At 50.7% G+C, this 16,050-nt stretch overlaps 1 protein-coding gene across 4 annotated transcripts in view; it reads right to left on the bottom strand.

Moving 5' to 3' along the window:
- The window catches only part of ADGRD2 (adhesion G protein-coupled receptor D2), a 61,570-nt gene that overhangs the window by 2,278 nt on the left and 43,242 nt on the right, over positions 1–16,050 (bottom strand). For 2 of the 4 annotated variants that reach the window (XM_065572597.1, XM_065572598.1), the window contains exons 24-26: positions 14,667–14,725; positions 14,000–14,179; positions 10,280–10,310 (exon numbers count right to left, since the gene is read on the bottom strand). In XM_065572597.1, coding sequence (XP_065428669.1) covers positions 10,280–10,310; positions 14,000–14,179; positions 14,667–14,725 — 270 coding nt within the window. The remainder of the gene's footprint in view (positions 1–10,279; positions 10,311–13,999; positions 14,180–14,666; positions 14,726–16,050) is intronic. The other 2 variants (XM_065572599.1, XM_065572600.1) reach the window with 2 other exon arrangements.

Below are 16,050 nucleotides of genomic sequence, written 5' to 3'. Positions count from 1 at the left end.
TGCCTGGCCCACCCCTCCCTACGTAATGGGGTGTAATGAATCGCTGTAGACTATTCAGTTTAACGTGTAGCTTTGTACAGCTGGGCAGGAGCTCATTACTGGGGAAAACGTGTGGCCTCGCAGCATGAACTGTGTCCTTAGCAGGGGAATAGCCTGTTGTGAGGCGTCTTAATATCAGGTGGAGGTGTGGGGGAGGGAGTGGGGCAGGACGAGAGAATGTCGAGCGGGACTGGAGAGTTGTAGCTGACAGCTGGGTCCCACTCTAAAGGAAGAGAATTTTAGCTCCTCACATGTTGCAATAATCTTGCTTTAAATATTTTTGTAAAAGTTGGCCATAATATTTCCATTTTAATTGTCTGACTCTTACCTGGTGCTGTAGCTTTGCTTAGAAACTGTATCTGCCACTAATAATTTTAAAGAGCTAATTTAATTGATTTCCCTAGGCAGTTTGAGCAAAATAGGTGGCTGCTAAAAGATCATGGTTATGAGTGGCTTTGATTATGATGCCCTATATAATCACAGAGAAGCCAGAAATAGGATGGAGGCTTGAGGGGAAGGCTGTTTTTGTGGTTAAAGTCCCTGGCTCTGGTATTGATTTCCGGCGTGAGTTTAGGCAAGGCAATAATTGGTTTGGGCCTCAGATCCCCCTCTGCAAAATAAGCTAATGGCAGTGCCTTTCTCGGCCCGCTTGTCCCGTGAGCGTGTGAGCATTACGGGCAGACCCTGGCTCTCACTATGTGGTTCAGTGTGGGCCTGAAGGTGCTACCATCAGATGGCTAATAATCATTACAGCTTGTTGAAATTTTCAAACAAGCAAACTAACAGCCCCTTTTCGTCATGAATATATTCTGCACAGAAGCTGTTTGGCAAGGTTTGCGTTGAAACTTTATCATTTATCATTTTAAAAGTACGAAAATGCCAAAAAAAAAAATTCTAAATAAATGGGGGAGCGAGACTAAACTGACCAAAAAATTCATTTTAAAATCTCTCTTATTTCAGCCATGGAAGAGAAACACAAACATTCAAATACAAATTTCAAAAAAATGACACAAATTATTTCAAATTTTTGTGTGTGATGTTTTGCTTTGTGTTGTTTTGACCATTGCTAATAGATTTCTAAGTCATTAGCCTCCTGGCTTGCCGTCGGTATAATTTATGATGAGCTTTAGGTCTGGCTGGCACAGAAGTTGGAGCTGGGGTGAATCTATTGTCGTGCCCCCTAGGGGCCAGGGCAGGATTGTTGCTCCTTGGACACTCACCAGCACCAGGCCAAGTCTAGGCTGAAATGGAACGGCTGCTGGCGCTGGAGCTGGCTTTACGCAACGCCTAATGAGTCGGACTCAGGATAGCTTCTTGCCTCACTTGGCCTCAATTTGCTACTGCTGACGTCAGCCAGCCCCCAGAAGTTACGTACAGCTGAACATTACCCTTCGCTGACCAGGCCACGTACCAGGAGCTGCGCTGTGTCAGAGCGGCCCTGGGGTCAGCTAGGCAGTATGGAGCTAGGGCATTATTGTATGTCTTGTGTGGCGGAAAGCACTTGACTTTGTGGCAGTGCTTCACAGCACTGCTGCCGCACTACCAGGCCAGCTGCAGTGGGCTGCCTGTTGGGCCGGAGGTAGTTGCGGGGGTTTGGAAGAGGGCTTGTCAGGCTGGAAGGGGGCTTCCTCATTCACGCTCAGCCCGGGAAAATTGCAAAGCTGAGTCGTGCAGGCACCTGGAGGATGCTACATGAACTGCTCTTGGCACCAGCGAGGCTGCTACACAAATCTTAGCAGTGCACAGAAGGTGCTGGGCTGTGGATTTTAGGTGACCGCTTGGGACAGGCGTGCGTCTGTGCATGCGCGCGCATTTCTACTAGCTTTAAAGGACTCCAGGGTTCTAATCCCAGCGTTGCTGCAGGCTTTCTAGATAAGTCACTTAACCTGCCTATAAAATACAACTAATTCCTCCCTTTCCGGTGGGTGTGATCCCTACCCAGCCTCTGAAACACCTGCAGCACCTTGAGGAGCTTGTGCCAGGGTCCTTCTCCCTCGCTCAAGCCTGGATAATGCACCCAGCATTGCAGACTCTGGTGCCAGGCAGTTGCATTGACCCAGATCATCCCTCACAGGTGTAACACTTAGGGGGAAGAAATGAGAGCAGAGGCCCAGCTCCCCGACCAGCTCCCAGCATTGCAAGTTCCCTAGACTTGTCTCTGGTGCAGCTGCCTCTGGGGCTCCATGGAAGAGATAACAGAGCGCCTCTGAAGCAGGTCAAGGGTCAGTGCATAGATGAGGGGACAGAAGCCCAGAGAGGTTTCGTGGGTTCCCCCAGCGGCAGAGTCAGGACTCGAACTCAGACGCCCAGGCTGCTGCCCGCAGCCCAGGCTGCTTCCCAACCCACCTAGCTGAGCAGCAGAAGGGGGCACCAGGACGAGCAGCCCTTCTGCTCTTGCTCCACCAGGTCCAGGTCTCTAATCCCCCCTGGGAAAACAGCAGTGATATAGCCAGAGCATGCTGGACCCTGGTTCTGGGCATTGCACAAGCCCTCAGCAGGGCAGACCATTCTCAGCGTGACTGGGTAGCAAAGCCTGAGCCATTTATCGCTACTGATGCTACCATGAGAAGGGCCCAGTCCAGCCTGGGGCCTGCTGCTGCCTGGCAGGGACAGTGAACCCTCCTCTCCTTGTGACAGCAGCAGGAGCTGAGGCTACGCAGAGCCATGCCAGACTGTGATGTTCAAGCAGAGCGTGGAAATCAGTGGTGTCTCAGGAGGATGCCGTGCTGAGTGGTGCTCAGATACTGGGGGCTGGGGGCCAGACCCGTACCTAGATCAACTGGGCAAAGCTATCAAGCCACACGAGGAGGAGCGCAGGCAGCCCGCTGTTTTTGCGCTACCCGCCAAATGGAGGCATCAGGTAGTGGGAGCATCGCTGTGCACAGGCTGTAAAGGGCTAACTTCCTAAAAGAGCCAGGCTCTCCCCCCCTCCCCACACTGGGCACCGAGACATGGAGCAGCTCCCCAGTCTGCGGAGAACTCACTGCCTGGGCTCAAGCGCTGTACGAGGACTCGGGGGGAGGCGGGGGAGGGGAGGGAAAACCCCAAAAGGTGGCTAAGTGGCTTTTGTAGCAGAGAGGCACAATTCTCAGAGCGCTCGGTGCCTTGTGCATGTCAGGCTGGTGCAGGTGGATGTGCAAAAGCTTCCCAGCTGAAGAGGTGTTGCTAAGCAATTCAAGGGGCAATGCACATTTTAAGGAGCTGTTCGGTTTCACGCACTCGCTCCTCACTAGGGTCAAGCAACGCCTCTTACAGGTACAGCCTGCAGGCCTGACAAAAGCGTGAGTCCTTGTTTGCACCATGGCAGCGGAGGCTGCATCAGGGGTTCCCCGCAGAAAAAATACTGCACCTGCCTAGGGGTCAGTTTGACTGTTAATATGCAGGTTAGTCTGAAAGGGGGTGAGTGTGACAGAGGGACAATACATGCACATTTATACATCTGCTGCACGGGCTTCTGTGACCCGAACTCCTAGATTTCCTTCCTCAAGGCGATTGAGGGAGCTGATCCATAGAGTGCAAGATTCCCCTGACTCGACCCTCCCTGCATACACTGCACCGGGAAGCACTGCCCCTGGAAGTGCAGCAGGTGGTGACCTCTGCCCAGCGGTGCTGCACGGTACCAGAGAATCACTCCTCCTGGGCTCAGGCACTTACCCAGAAGTGCACAGGGGCCCCCAAGAAGGTTAAGGCAAATTAACAAATGTGAAGTCAATGCACATAAATGAAAGCACATTAAACCCCATCCGGATGTGCTAAGACGGGAGTAAAATTGCCTTAGTTCACTGGTACATTAGAAAGTTTTCTGGTATAGCTATGTCAGGTAGGAGAGTGGGGGAAAAAAAAAATCACCCCCCTCCACTCAGCACAGCTCTGCTGGAAAAAGCCCCCGTGGAGTCTTTGGCTGGCAGGGCTTCGTCTAGTTGGCCCCTAGCAATCCCAGCAAAGCTTGCTTTTGCCACTTAAGCTCCATTTCCCTAAGGAGGATCCCCTATATAGCTCAACTGATCTAGCTATACCAGAAAAACACTTTTCAGTGTAAACAAGGCTTACGGTCACTTTACTTGGGGTTTAACCAGATTTAACTTATGCACATGGACTTCACCTCTTTAGCGGATTGCCTTAGTTTTCCTGAGTGTCGCCAAGCCGATATGGCCCTAGGTACATTAGAGCAGGGAGGAGAAGCATCAGGATTAGATGGGGAGGGAGTCAGAGCTGGCCCAAAGGAAAGCATTTGAGCAGCAGATGCCCTGTGCCTCGCTATCCTGCTATATTCTGATACACGTTAAGGTTTATGTTTTACTACCTAATATGCTTCTTCAGGTTAACTATTGGATGTGCACAGTGGTTTATTATTTCTGCCTTGCCAATCTGTCCAGAGATGTGGGAAAACTGTGATATTTCTAGATGACACCTTTTTTAAAATACAAGATTCAATGTACCCTGCACAACTTCCTCCCCATGGAGAGAAACCATCCGCCAGAGACCAACAGCTGCTGGAGTCCTGCTAATGCAAGGTATGCCCCAGATCAACTTTTACAGCCATCACAGTGAATCTTACATAACCTCATCCCAGAAAAGCTTCATCAAATTTAACAATGCAAAAATAACATCCATCTATCCATCCGTCCCAGGCATTTCTACAGTCCCAATCCCAGTAGTATCTGTGGTAGGTGCTAATATCCTGAATCTAGTCTAAGGAGTTCTCAGAAGAACCAAAGACACCATAAAAAAATTAAAACTGAGCTACTCCATGGCACTGGACCATTTTAAATAGTGGGGGTGCTAAAAGCCAGTCCCCTGACCCCTGTCCGTCCACTCCCCGAGAGCTAGGACCAGCTGCGGGGGGTGGGGGTGGACCTGGACAGGGGTAAGGGGGCTAAGGCTGGGGCCAAGTGCGGGGTTGGCAACTGGGACCCCTTGGCTGCGTACGGGGCCAGAGTGGAGGTGCGGGGCTGGTGGCCGGGACCCCTAGGTGTAGGGCCTGAAGCGGAGGCACAGGGCCGGGATCCAGCATGCGGGGCTGGAAGTGGAGCCCCACCTAAAATTTAGGGTGTTGGGGGTGCTGCAGCACCCCTAAGTTCCCACGCCTATGGAGTTAATGTATGCAGATGGGCCTTGGTGAAGGCACAGTGCCTTTCATTAACACAGTCTCTGCCGGTTTCCCCTTTTAATCTTCTTTAAGAGGAATAAAAACAGCACTGCACAAAACAATCCCCACTAGGCAATATCTTCCTGGAGGAACTGTCATCAGGGCATTTGAGAACTGAATGTTTGACTGTGAGATAGAAAGGGACACAAATTATCTTAGGATACAAAGTACATTGTGCAGAGGCTTTTGTGTTCACTGAATATTTAAACCAGAAAGGAAATTTTATTTTACTCTGATACATTTTGTCTCCCTCAATGCCAGAGGCAGCACAAAGCCCTCCTTTTGTCTAACTGCTGGCTTCAGAAGTCCTCAAACGCATCCGAACAGTCTGAGGTGTGCATTAGTGGGGCTTGCTAATGCACCGGGGGTAAGAAGTCTCTCACATGCTGAGCTGAACAGGATGCCTTGGCCAAACTGCAAGCCCAGCAAGACAAGGCTCAGTCTCACCCAAGGCTCAGGTAAGCAAGATTCACAGGTTGGACAGCTCCATTGATCACCATTGAAGTTAGGAGCCTAAACATGTGCAAGACTCTGGGCTTCTGCCATCAGCGGTGAAGAAACGTCAGCACTCCCTGTGTGCAGCTATGTTCTCGCATTCAGGGAGCACTGCTTACCGGCCTGGCAACAGCCCAGCTCTGGCACTAACGGATTGCGTTACCTTGGGCAAGTCATTTACCTAGTGAGGGTAATTACCCACTGGAACAATTTACCAAGGGGCGTGGTAGATTCTTCATCCCAGACCACTATTAAATCAAAATGGGAAGTTTGTCTAAACGATGTGCCCTAGGAAGGATTTTGGGGCGGTTCTGGCCCGTGTCATACAGCAGGTCAGACCAGATGATCACAGTGGCCCCTTCCGGCCTTGGAATCTATGAAAAGTCTCGGTCCATTTGCCCAGCTGTAAAATAGAGGGAACAGTCCTGACTTACCTCCCTGGGGTGCCGTGAGCCTTAACTCCTGCAGGGGTGTAAAGTGCTTTAAGATTCTTCTCCAGGAAGGCAGCGCCAGGCACCCCAGCCAGGCAGTGTTACTAATTAATAATCATTAGTGATTATAAAGACAAAGCGGCCATGCTTTATGCTGCTTTGATTCTATGCCAGCCAACCCAATACAACAGCCACTGTTCTAGGGGCAGAACGGCAATTCAATCAGCAGCCTCGCGGGTGCACAGAACTAAACTGAGACTTTCTTTGGCTTCTTAAGAGACTTTGGCCTACTGGCCATTTTAGGAAAGGCCCTATACTTTTCTACCCAATCCTTTGCAATTTCCAGTTGACCATTCCTCTGGGGCTTGCGGAGAAGCCCCCAGGTCCTAAGACCCTCCCTCTCCAGCCCAAGACTTCTGTTGTCTGCAATCTACTTCTCATCAGTTCTCCTCTCCTTGGCTGGCTGGCTATTCATCTCCGCAATAATACGGGGCACATGTCAGTGGTTTGTCTCCTGAAGTTCTCACAGGGCGTTACCGAGAGAGGTAAATGTCATCACCTGCACCCTGACAGTGGGACTGGGAAGAGAATGAGGCACATTCAGGTCACAGGGTGAATCACCTGCAGCATCTGGGCTGGAAGCCAAGTTTCCTGCTTTGACCTCTGCACCTCACTTCTGCTCCCTGGGGAAAGAACCTTTCCTCAGACCCCTGCGGTTTGGGAGGTACCCCTAGCTTTACCCGCACATTAGGGCTGATCTGGATGGGGCGTACAATGCTTTGCCGCCATTTTTGCCTTGGGGCAATCCTGCGTCTGGCTTTGGGAACTTAAAAACCACAGGTTCTCTACAGCTCAAGGCAGGAATTTTGCTCTTACCACCATCAGCTGGTGACAAATTTTCCTTTCACAAAGCTAACAAATGGCTCTGGCACCACTAGCCAGTGCACAAATGCACTCAGGAGGCAGAGAGGGGTCTGCATCGCCCGGATGCACGTCTGGGTCCCTGAACACAGCCCAGCCAGCAAACCTGCTCTCGGTCAGCTGAGCACAATAGTGGGAGATTGGTGAAGATAATGGAGGAATCCGGTCAAAGTCCCTTGCCTTATTTCTGACAAGGCAGAGAGGTGGCTGCCTGGGAACCGATGGGGCCAGCTTCAACAGCTGCCCAGGAAACTGCTCCCCTGTACCAGGCAGACACCTCGCCTCCTCGCTTCCTTGGAGCTGTGACCGTGAGCAGATTCCTTTGGTTGTGCCCAGGAAACTCCTCAAATCTGGAGTGAACGGTGGGCTGACCTGGCCAGGGGAAGCTGGGATGTGCCTAGCTAGGGACAAAGGACAGGAGCAGAGCGCTCAGGTGAAACCCCTCCCTTGGCAGCGGGAGCACCAGCCTCTGGAGAGGGGAGAATTCAGCCTCTGTCTATTGATGCTACTTACAGAGAGCCCCACCCCACTATCTGAGCACCGTCCTCTTTACCGTATTTATCCTCACAACATGCCTGGGGGGGTAGGGCAGTGCTATTGTACAGCTGGGGAAACCGAGGCAGGGAGTCACTAAGACCAAGGTGAGCGAGGGAATGGGACCCAGGGGACACCGAAGGACTAGCCCATCCTTCCTTCTGGGGTCCCAAGAGTGAGGAGGCAAAGCTTAGGGGAGGTTTCTAATTCTGCCGATTTCTAGTCTGGCCTTGGTCTTTCCTTCTCCTGAAGTGTTTCCACACCACAGGGGCCAAGATCTGCCCCCACCAGGCAGGGCGTTTCAGAAGAGAATGACATGAAGCAATTGCATTTATGTTTGCAAATCCGGTCTTTCCAACCCACCCCCTCCCTGGCTTCACCTGCCAGCAGCGGCATTTTCTCTCCCAGTCACCAACTTCAGTCACAGCCATTTCTCGTGGTGGAGGAGGGGCGGCTTTAACATTCCCTGTCAGCAAGTCTCTGCCAAGAGCTAGTACTGCTGAAATGTGCCTGTGCCCACCCCTCGCAGCAAAGTGATCCCGCAGCACCGGGCCCTGACACCCAGCGATGTGCATGGGCATGCAGCCAGGGGGCGTGCTTTGACGGGAAGAGCTCCACGCATTGGGTGCAGGGGCAGGGCGGGGCGCTTTTAAAGATCTGACCAGTAGCGTCGCAATGGATCTGGCCCATCCTGCACCTAACGCTGCTCTAAGCATCTACAGGCGGTGGCAGTGCTCCTGCCAGAGGGTGTGGCAAAAGCGGTTGGTGACTGGCATGGTGCTGCATAGGGAGGGGTAGTGGCGATGGCAAGAAAGGTGTGGATACAGGAGCCCAGAGGTGCTCAACATGGGGAGGGGGCTGGGCATTGCAAGATGTGGCCTGGGCACACAGGGCCGTTCCTGTCCATACGCCAAGTACGCGGCTGCGTAGGGCACCAGGGAATTTGGGGCACTGCATTGCCTGGTGCCCTGCGCAGCTGCGTGCTGTTCCAGCCCCTTCCCTATGGCCCCCGCCCCTGCTCCGCCCCCACCCCGCCTCTTCCCACCCCTGCTCCGCCCCTGCCCCACCCCAGCCCCGCCCCCACCTGCCTGAGGAGGGCAGCAGGGCCAAGCCCCAGCCACGCCACCAGTGAGTGCTGGGAGGCGGTTCCACCCTGCCCCCCCACAGGGGCCCCAGAATAGCTAGGGATGGCCCTGGGGGCAGGGCATACAAGACGCTCTTAGCAAGGCATGGCTCTGCGAGTCTCGAGTACAGCAGGTACAATGTGCAGGGCATGGTGGGGTTTGCAGAGCAGTGAGCTGTGAAACAGGATGCAAGGGACCCAACATGGCGAGCTGCTAGGAGATATGGCGCTGTGCATGCAAAGAGGACCAGGACAGGGCAAGGGCATAAGCACCGACTCTGGAGCACCCATGGGGAAAAATTGGTGGGTGATTTGCACCCACTGGCAGCCAAGTTCCCCTCCACCCCACCTGATCTCCTCCTCCTCTGTCTCCTCCCCTGAGCACACCGTGTCCCCGCTTCTCTGCCTACCTCCCAGCGCCTGCTGCTGCAAAACAGCTGTTCCACAGCGTAACAAGTTCCGGGAGGGAGGGGGGAGGAGCGGGAATGCGGCGTGCTCAGGGGAGGAGGCGGGGAAGAGGTGGGGCTGGGGATTTGGGGAAGGGGGCGGAATTAGGGCGGGGCTGGGGGCAGAGGGGGGTCAAGCACCCGCCGGCGCCAGCAGAAGTCGGCGCCTATGGGCGAGGGTAGCTAACATCACTTCCTCAGCACTAGTCCTGCCTGTGGAGCAAGGGAGTCTCCTAGCTGAGAACCAGGTCAGTCTGAAACGTGGCATTTCATTGAGGCTGGGCCATACGCTGCTCTGTGGACATAGAAATATAAGAGCAGCCATACTGGGTCAGACCGATGGTCCATCTAGCCCAGTATCCTGTCCTCTGACAGTGGCCAGTGCCAGGTGCCCCAGAGGGAATGAACAGAACAGGGAATCAAGTGATCCATCCCCTGTCGCCCATTCCCAGCTTCTGGCAAACAGAGGCTAGGGACACCATCCCTGCCCATCCTGGCTAATAACCATTGATCGACCTATCCTCCATGAATTTATCTAGTTCTTTTTTGAACCCTGTTACAGTCTTGGCCTTCACAACATCCTCTGGCAAGGAGTTCCACAGGCTGACTGTGCATTGTGTGAAGAAATACTTCCATTTGTTTGTTTTAAATTTGCTGCCTATTAATTTCATTTGAGGACCCCTAGTTCTTGTGTTATGAAAAGGAGTAAATAACACTTCCTTATTTACTTTCTCCATACCAGTCATGATTTTACAGACCTCTGTCATATCCCCCCTTCGTCATCTCTTTTCCAAGCTGAAAAGTCCCAGTCTTATTAATCTCTACTCATACGGAAGCCATTCCATGCCCCTAATCATTTTTGTTGCCCTTTTCGGAACCTTTTCCAGTTCCAATAGGCCTCCCCGGTGTTTCAAGAAACACCTGAGCTGAGATTGTTTGAATGTTGCAATCTCGACAAAACACCGTCTTTTGAAATTAAAAACAGAATAAGGAGAACATTTCTGCCTGTGTGCATGGATCTCCCTTTCTGCGACCAGCCCTCCTCAGCACAGAAGCAGGGGTGCAATCGGATTTTTAATACACTCATCAAGACATTATCCCAAGCACAAAGAGAAGCAGAAATGATGGAGGGAGACGTTACCTGAGGATTTGAAAGCTGTCAGCTCTACAGCCTGAAAGAGGGGAGAACACTCGTTAATTGAGATTTGCTCAGGGAGGGAGTTTCCAAGCCCCAAGGAGCCCAGATCTGTTCACAGCCACATTCCCCAGGTCACAGCAGGGCTTTTTTCCTGCCACCAATGCAGCCAAGAAGTGCTTTGCTGCGTGCACTCTCCTTTCCCATCGCTCCCTGCAGCTCTGCTGCTTCACAGGTAGGGGAACTGCCCTGCCCCTCGTGTTCACGGAGCTTTGGTGAACTCACCCACGGGTGCCAGCTGGGCATTCTCCCCAGCGCCCAGCACGCATTCTTAGGGAGAGTGCCCCAAAAGCAGGCTTGTGGCGTAAGAGACCTGTCCCGGCAGCACACTCTGCTGAAAGTGGGGCTCCCGTCCTTGCTTGGGGCAATGCAGCAGACGGGGCACAGTGCTAGGACATACAGAACAATCCAACACAAGAGGGGACCAGACCAGCTAACCTAAGTCAGCTTTTCCATCTCTCACTGCACTGGATGGAACATAGGGCCCCCCAAAGCCAGCCGTGGGACCTAGCCAGGCCCTAGTAAAGACCACCTGCACCATAAGGCACCCTGGGGCCACCTCCTCCACCCTCTCTTCCACAAAAGATTTACTAATCCTGGCAATGGCTTCCCAGCATCGCCAGCCCCAAGCATTCACAGATCAGGCAGGCTCTGAACAACCACAGGATTGGCTTAAAAATCACAAGTTTTGTTTAAATGATAAACTTTAGACAGGAATGGCAGAGTTGTTTCTGTCCCCTAAGCGCTGTTGACAGGGGTGGAAAGGATTCACATTCAGATATTTTGATACAAAACAGGAGGCCAACCTGATCTCTTTTGAAGAAAAACAGTATCAGCCTCAGCCTCTAGGTCAGTGGTTCTCAAACTGGGGTTCGTGAAATGTTACAGGGGGTTCTCGGGAAAAAATTCTCTAATGGCGGACAGAACTGTCCCTAGGGACCCCGGCACGGGGCCAGCAGCCCGGAGTCCCTGGACTTCCAAGAGCTGAGCAGATCAAAGCAAGCGTATCTATCACACTGAGGAGATTTCAACTTCAAGACTCCTTATAAGCAATGGAAAGGGAGGTGGATATTTTTTGCTGTTTTTAAAATTAAATAGGCAGCTAGTATTGTTTTTAAAGTTAGTATGAAGAACAAGTTTAAGCTTTGTTGTAACATGCGTTGTTTGCCTGGACTGCTCAAGCCCTGATTGCTTGTGGAGGAGGAACTCTGAGTTGGTTTCTTAAATACTTTCATGCTGTTTCACATCTGATACTCCTTGATGAAACCTAGGAATCTTGTCTTATAACAGGCTTATTCAAAGTGATACAAGCTACGAAAGTGAGATCTTGGAGGAGTGTTTCGTTTTCATAATGTAATAAAAATACTGTAATGATAAATAATAATTAATAATGAATAGTGTGTAATAAGCATGTCATAAAAACAAATTTTATATTTCCCAAGATCACTGCTTTTATAATTTATACTCAGGTAAAAGGAGAAAATCCCTGGAAATATTCATTTTTAGGAGGGGGTTCGCGAGACTTGACATTTTAGTGAAAGGGGTTCACCGGCTGTTTGGGAACCACTGCTCTAGGTTCTACTATTCTTCATCTTAACATCATCAATTTTACTTCCAATGGGGACTGTCCTGGCTGCCCTGCTCAGTGAACGGCGAGGATTGCTGTTCAGCTGCAGCGTTTGCACAGTCCACACGACAAGGGGCACAATGAGCCGGCACCATGAGGCTAGGGGGGGTTAACGCATTGGGAGGTGCCAAATCCCCAAAACCTTTCACCAAAAAATGTGTCAAGTAAAACGTGGATGAAATGCAGTGAAAATCACTCTGATGTTTGCACCTAACGGAGCACAGCATTTCGTCATTTTAAGTGTTTTCAGACTTATTGTAAAAAATGGCTTCTTAATCAGAACAAGGCTACATTCAACGGTACCATTCTGAATTCACAGCTCACGCCGTCACTTACATAAGGGATTCAGTCAGGGAGCTGAAACAATACCAGTGACTTATGTAACTAACCTGCACCGCAGGCTCTAGGTAGTCAATTGCAAGCTGCATTGACACACACAGCACAAGCTGCAACAACGCACAAATCTTACATTCAAAACACGCTTACAGCAAATATATCAGCTTCAACATTCACGTTTCCTGAGCATTCGCTTGTGGAGCTCAAACGTTCATGACGAGAGAACATGAAAGACTTGCAAAAGAGTCACTTGTGAAGACAAACGAATATTTAAACAAAAACTGGCTCAGCCGTGCTTCCTCCCACACTGGCTCCTGGGGTACCAGGGAATTTTGTATTTTGATTGTTGTTGAATTTGTATTGTTTAGAAAAGGAAAATAAAACATTTTAAATAAAAATATTTAAGTAACAAACAAAAAGAGAAGCTCTGAGTGACCCCAGCATGGACTCAAGCTAATTCTCTCTTTGCCCCAGTCTACCAGCTAGGAAGTGCTGTGGCCTTGGCATTTAGGAAATCGACAGGCTCCTCTATTAATGCCCTGTGCATTAGAAAACTCAAGCCTCCTGGTTAATCTCTTTAGCCCATGTCTCATATTTTGTGCCAAGTAGCTTAGCAATGGTTCTAATTTACAGAGCCAGCACCTGCCTGGGTCAGAAAAGCACCTATTGGAAAACCTGCCAGGTATTTATCACCCGGAAGAATAGTAACATTAAACAAAAATAAACCATGAGAGACAACAAATACTGGTTTTACTAAGTTGCCTTGAAATAGAACAGAATGTTATCTGTAAGATAAGGAAGATAGCACTTCAAAAGCAATAAAGGGGACGACAGAGAGAAAGAGAAATGTTGGTGTATATCTAGACCCGTTGGTAAATTCCTCACATGAAAGTAGCATTATGTTTTTTTCGGAAGAAACTACAGTTAACTTCTATGTCAAGTGCACAGAACACTGCACGATCATTTCAGTGGTGGGAATGGAAGTGGTATCAGAGTAGTCACATTTAAATTATTCTCCACTTTATGGCATGCCTTGTTGAACTTGGTAGAAAATTAGTTGCTGCCTGGGGAATGAAATGGGCCAACTGAACAGACTGTAACTTGGGTGCTGAAACACACAACAAGCCCTTTTCTAACTTGCTTCATTTTGGGGAGACTTGTAGCCATGACCTCATTTCTGTCTTGGCATTCTGATTGCTCAGTTCCATTCCTGCTTTTATGGATGCCCCTTTTTATAAGTAGGCCTGGGAGTTGATTCCCATCTGATCCAGAATGGAGAAAAGAGACCACAAAGGTTACCAACAAAACCAGGAATCAACATGCAGCAGAGAGACTCCCCCACCGCTCATGTGTCAAACCAACCCCCATCTCTCCCTCCCCTCTGTAGTCCAGGAGTTAGCACATATGGGTCTAACAGCACAGAGGCCCTTTATATCCAGGAGCTGGACAGCTGGGCATCCCCCAAATGCACAGAGAGTTGATTCTCTTTCTACTATTTATCTTCCAAGGGCAGGGATAGACAGATGTCTCCTTACTCTTTCGCACGGGCAGCAGGTGCACTGATTGCTTTCGAGCAAGCCCAGTACGATGGCGGTCGAGCTAGCCCGTCACCATGAAGGATGGCGATGTCTGTAAAAGGGGCTACATGGGCCCGTTTACGCCAGGGAGTGAAATTCCACCCCCAGTCTGAGTCCACAGCTCACCCTTGCCTGAGGAGCACTCCTGGGGCGGTCTGAGAATCCTAGACGTGAAGACATTAGGCTGTTTGGTGCCACTCCCAGTGCAGGACTGTTCCATTCTGTATGTTTGTAGGGTCTTTTGTCCAGCCTAGTTCGGGGTGCCCTGAGCCACAGGGCTTCCACCCCTGTCCCTTGGCCAACTTCCTGTCAAGAAACTGTTCAGTCTAATAGACTGGATTTTCTTATCATAATTTCACCCCATTATTGGTTTGTCACACCTGCTGCACCACCCTCCACTGGCCAGTGATTTGCAGCCTTCAGATACTTCATTACAGGGTCCTTTGACTGGGGGAAATTCCTTCAGCTTCCCAACCCAATCAATGCTTAGGAGGAGGCACATACATGCAGCGCTCCCAACACGGCTCACAAAGTCCACTACCACCACTGATGAACCTTCCCAACTGCCCCAGGAGGGAGGTGACAGAGATGAACCCCATCTTACCAGAGGGGCACCTGTGCCACAGACAAGTAAAGTGATTCACCCACGATAAGACAAGACACCTGGGACAGAGCTGGGATTAGAACCCAGGAGTCCTGAGTCCTCGCCCCTTGCTATAACCCCTAGACAACACTCCCATCTACATAGCATTCTGCATGTGAAAGGTGGAAAATAACTCAAGACATTACGTACCGGTCTCTCTGGTGACATCATTGAGGAAATCCCCATAGGAATTTTAGCACCAAAGTTTCCTAAAGTGTGAAGAGAGACAATGAATGTGGATACGCCTGAAGAATGGAAATATGCATTTCTTTCCAAGGGCTTTATCGTTTATTCCCCCAAAGTACCTCCCAAGGAAGTAAAGGGCCCAGCCAGGCTGTCTGAAGAATTGCAAGCTAGTTTTCAGAGCTGCCAATCGGTTTGAGTGTGTGAACTTTTCTTTCTCTAGTTTAACACTGACTTCCTGCCTCCTCCCCCATGTAAATTGATGTTAAAGTACCAACATGCTTCTCTGCCTAGAGGGAAGGCCATGCTGTTCAGGGCCAGCTGCAGGGGCAGGTGAGCATGGCAGAAGCCCTGGGCACCAACTTCCAGGAGCACCATGCTGCTGTGCCCCTCAGGCACTGGGGTGGAGACACCGAAAACGTTTTCCGCCCTAGCTGGCAAAACGGCTCCTGGATTGAAGATTCCCTACATCCACTCACCTCGAATGCACGGATGACCCATATACGCTACAGGGACTGATCCCACTGAAATCAATTGGCCTTCTACCACTGTCTTCTTTGGGAGCCAGTCAGCCCCTCAGGGCTGTATTTGTACTTTCATCAGAGCTTCTCTCGCACTCCAAGGAACACAAACCTAATAACATTCATGTCCACTATGGCGCGGGCAGGCCAGGCGCCAGCTCACGCTAAGGTGCCCACATCTGAAATGGACACTGAAGGGGGCAGTTAATAGTGACAGACGAGGTATTAGAATGATAAGAAAGTGGTTAGAGACTGTTGAATGCTTGTGAACTGCTCCCTGCATTAATCTCACTTCTAATATCTGTGCTCCGTATTGTAAGGTTCTGTGACTATGAATGGCCATGCAGGAGAGGGACATTAATCAGTGCAAAGAGCAGGAACTGGTATGCCCCTGCCCCCCAAAGAGGTGACACGTTGAGAGCAGACGGGCTCTGGGTGGATTTTACAAGTGGAAACGCCCTACATCAGGATCGAGAAAACTTCAACAAAAGGGCTAAAGACTCTTAGGCCTAGTCTACAGTGGGAAAGCAGGTTGGTATGATGTGAAAATCCACACCCTTGAGCAATGCAGTTACATCAACCTAACCCCCAGTGTAGACAGCACTATGTTGATTGGAGAATTCTCCTGTCAACCTAGCTACCACTTCTCAAGGAGATGGATTATCTACACTAATGGGAGAACCCCTCCCATCTTCACTGAAGCCCTACAGTGGCACCAGGGGCAGCTCCAGACACCAGCGCAGCAAGTGCGTGCCTGGGGTGGCAAGCTGCGGGGGGCAGCCTGCCGGTCGCTGTGAGGGCGGCAGTCAGGCAGCCTTCGGCAGCATGCC

The sequence above is a fragment of the Chrysemys picta genome, chromosome 18 (assembly GCF_011386835.1).
Source record: "Chrysemys picta bellii isolate R12L10 chromosome 18, ASM1138683v2, whole genome shotgun sequence".
Lineage (NCBI taxonomy): Eukaryota > Metazoa > Chordata > Testudines > Emydidae > Chrysemys > Chrysemys picta.
This window is presented reverse-complemented; position numbering and strand designations above follow the sequence as displayed.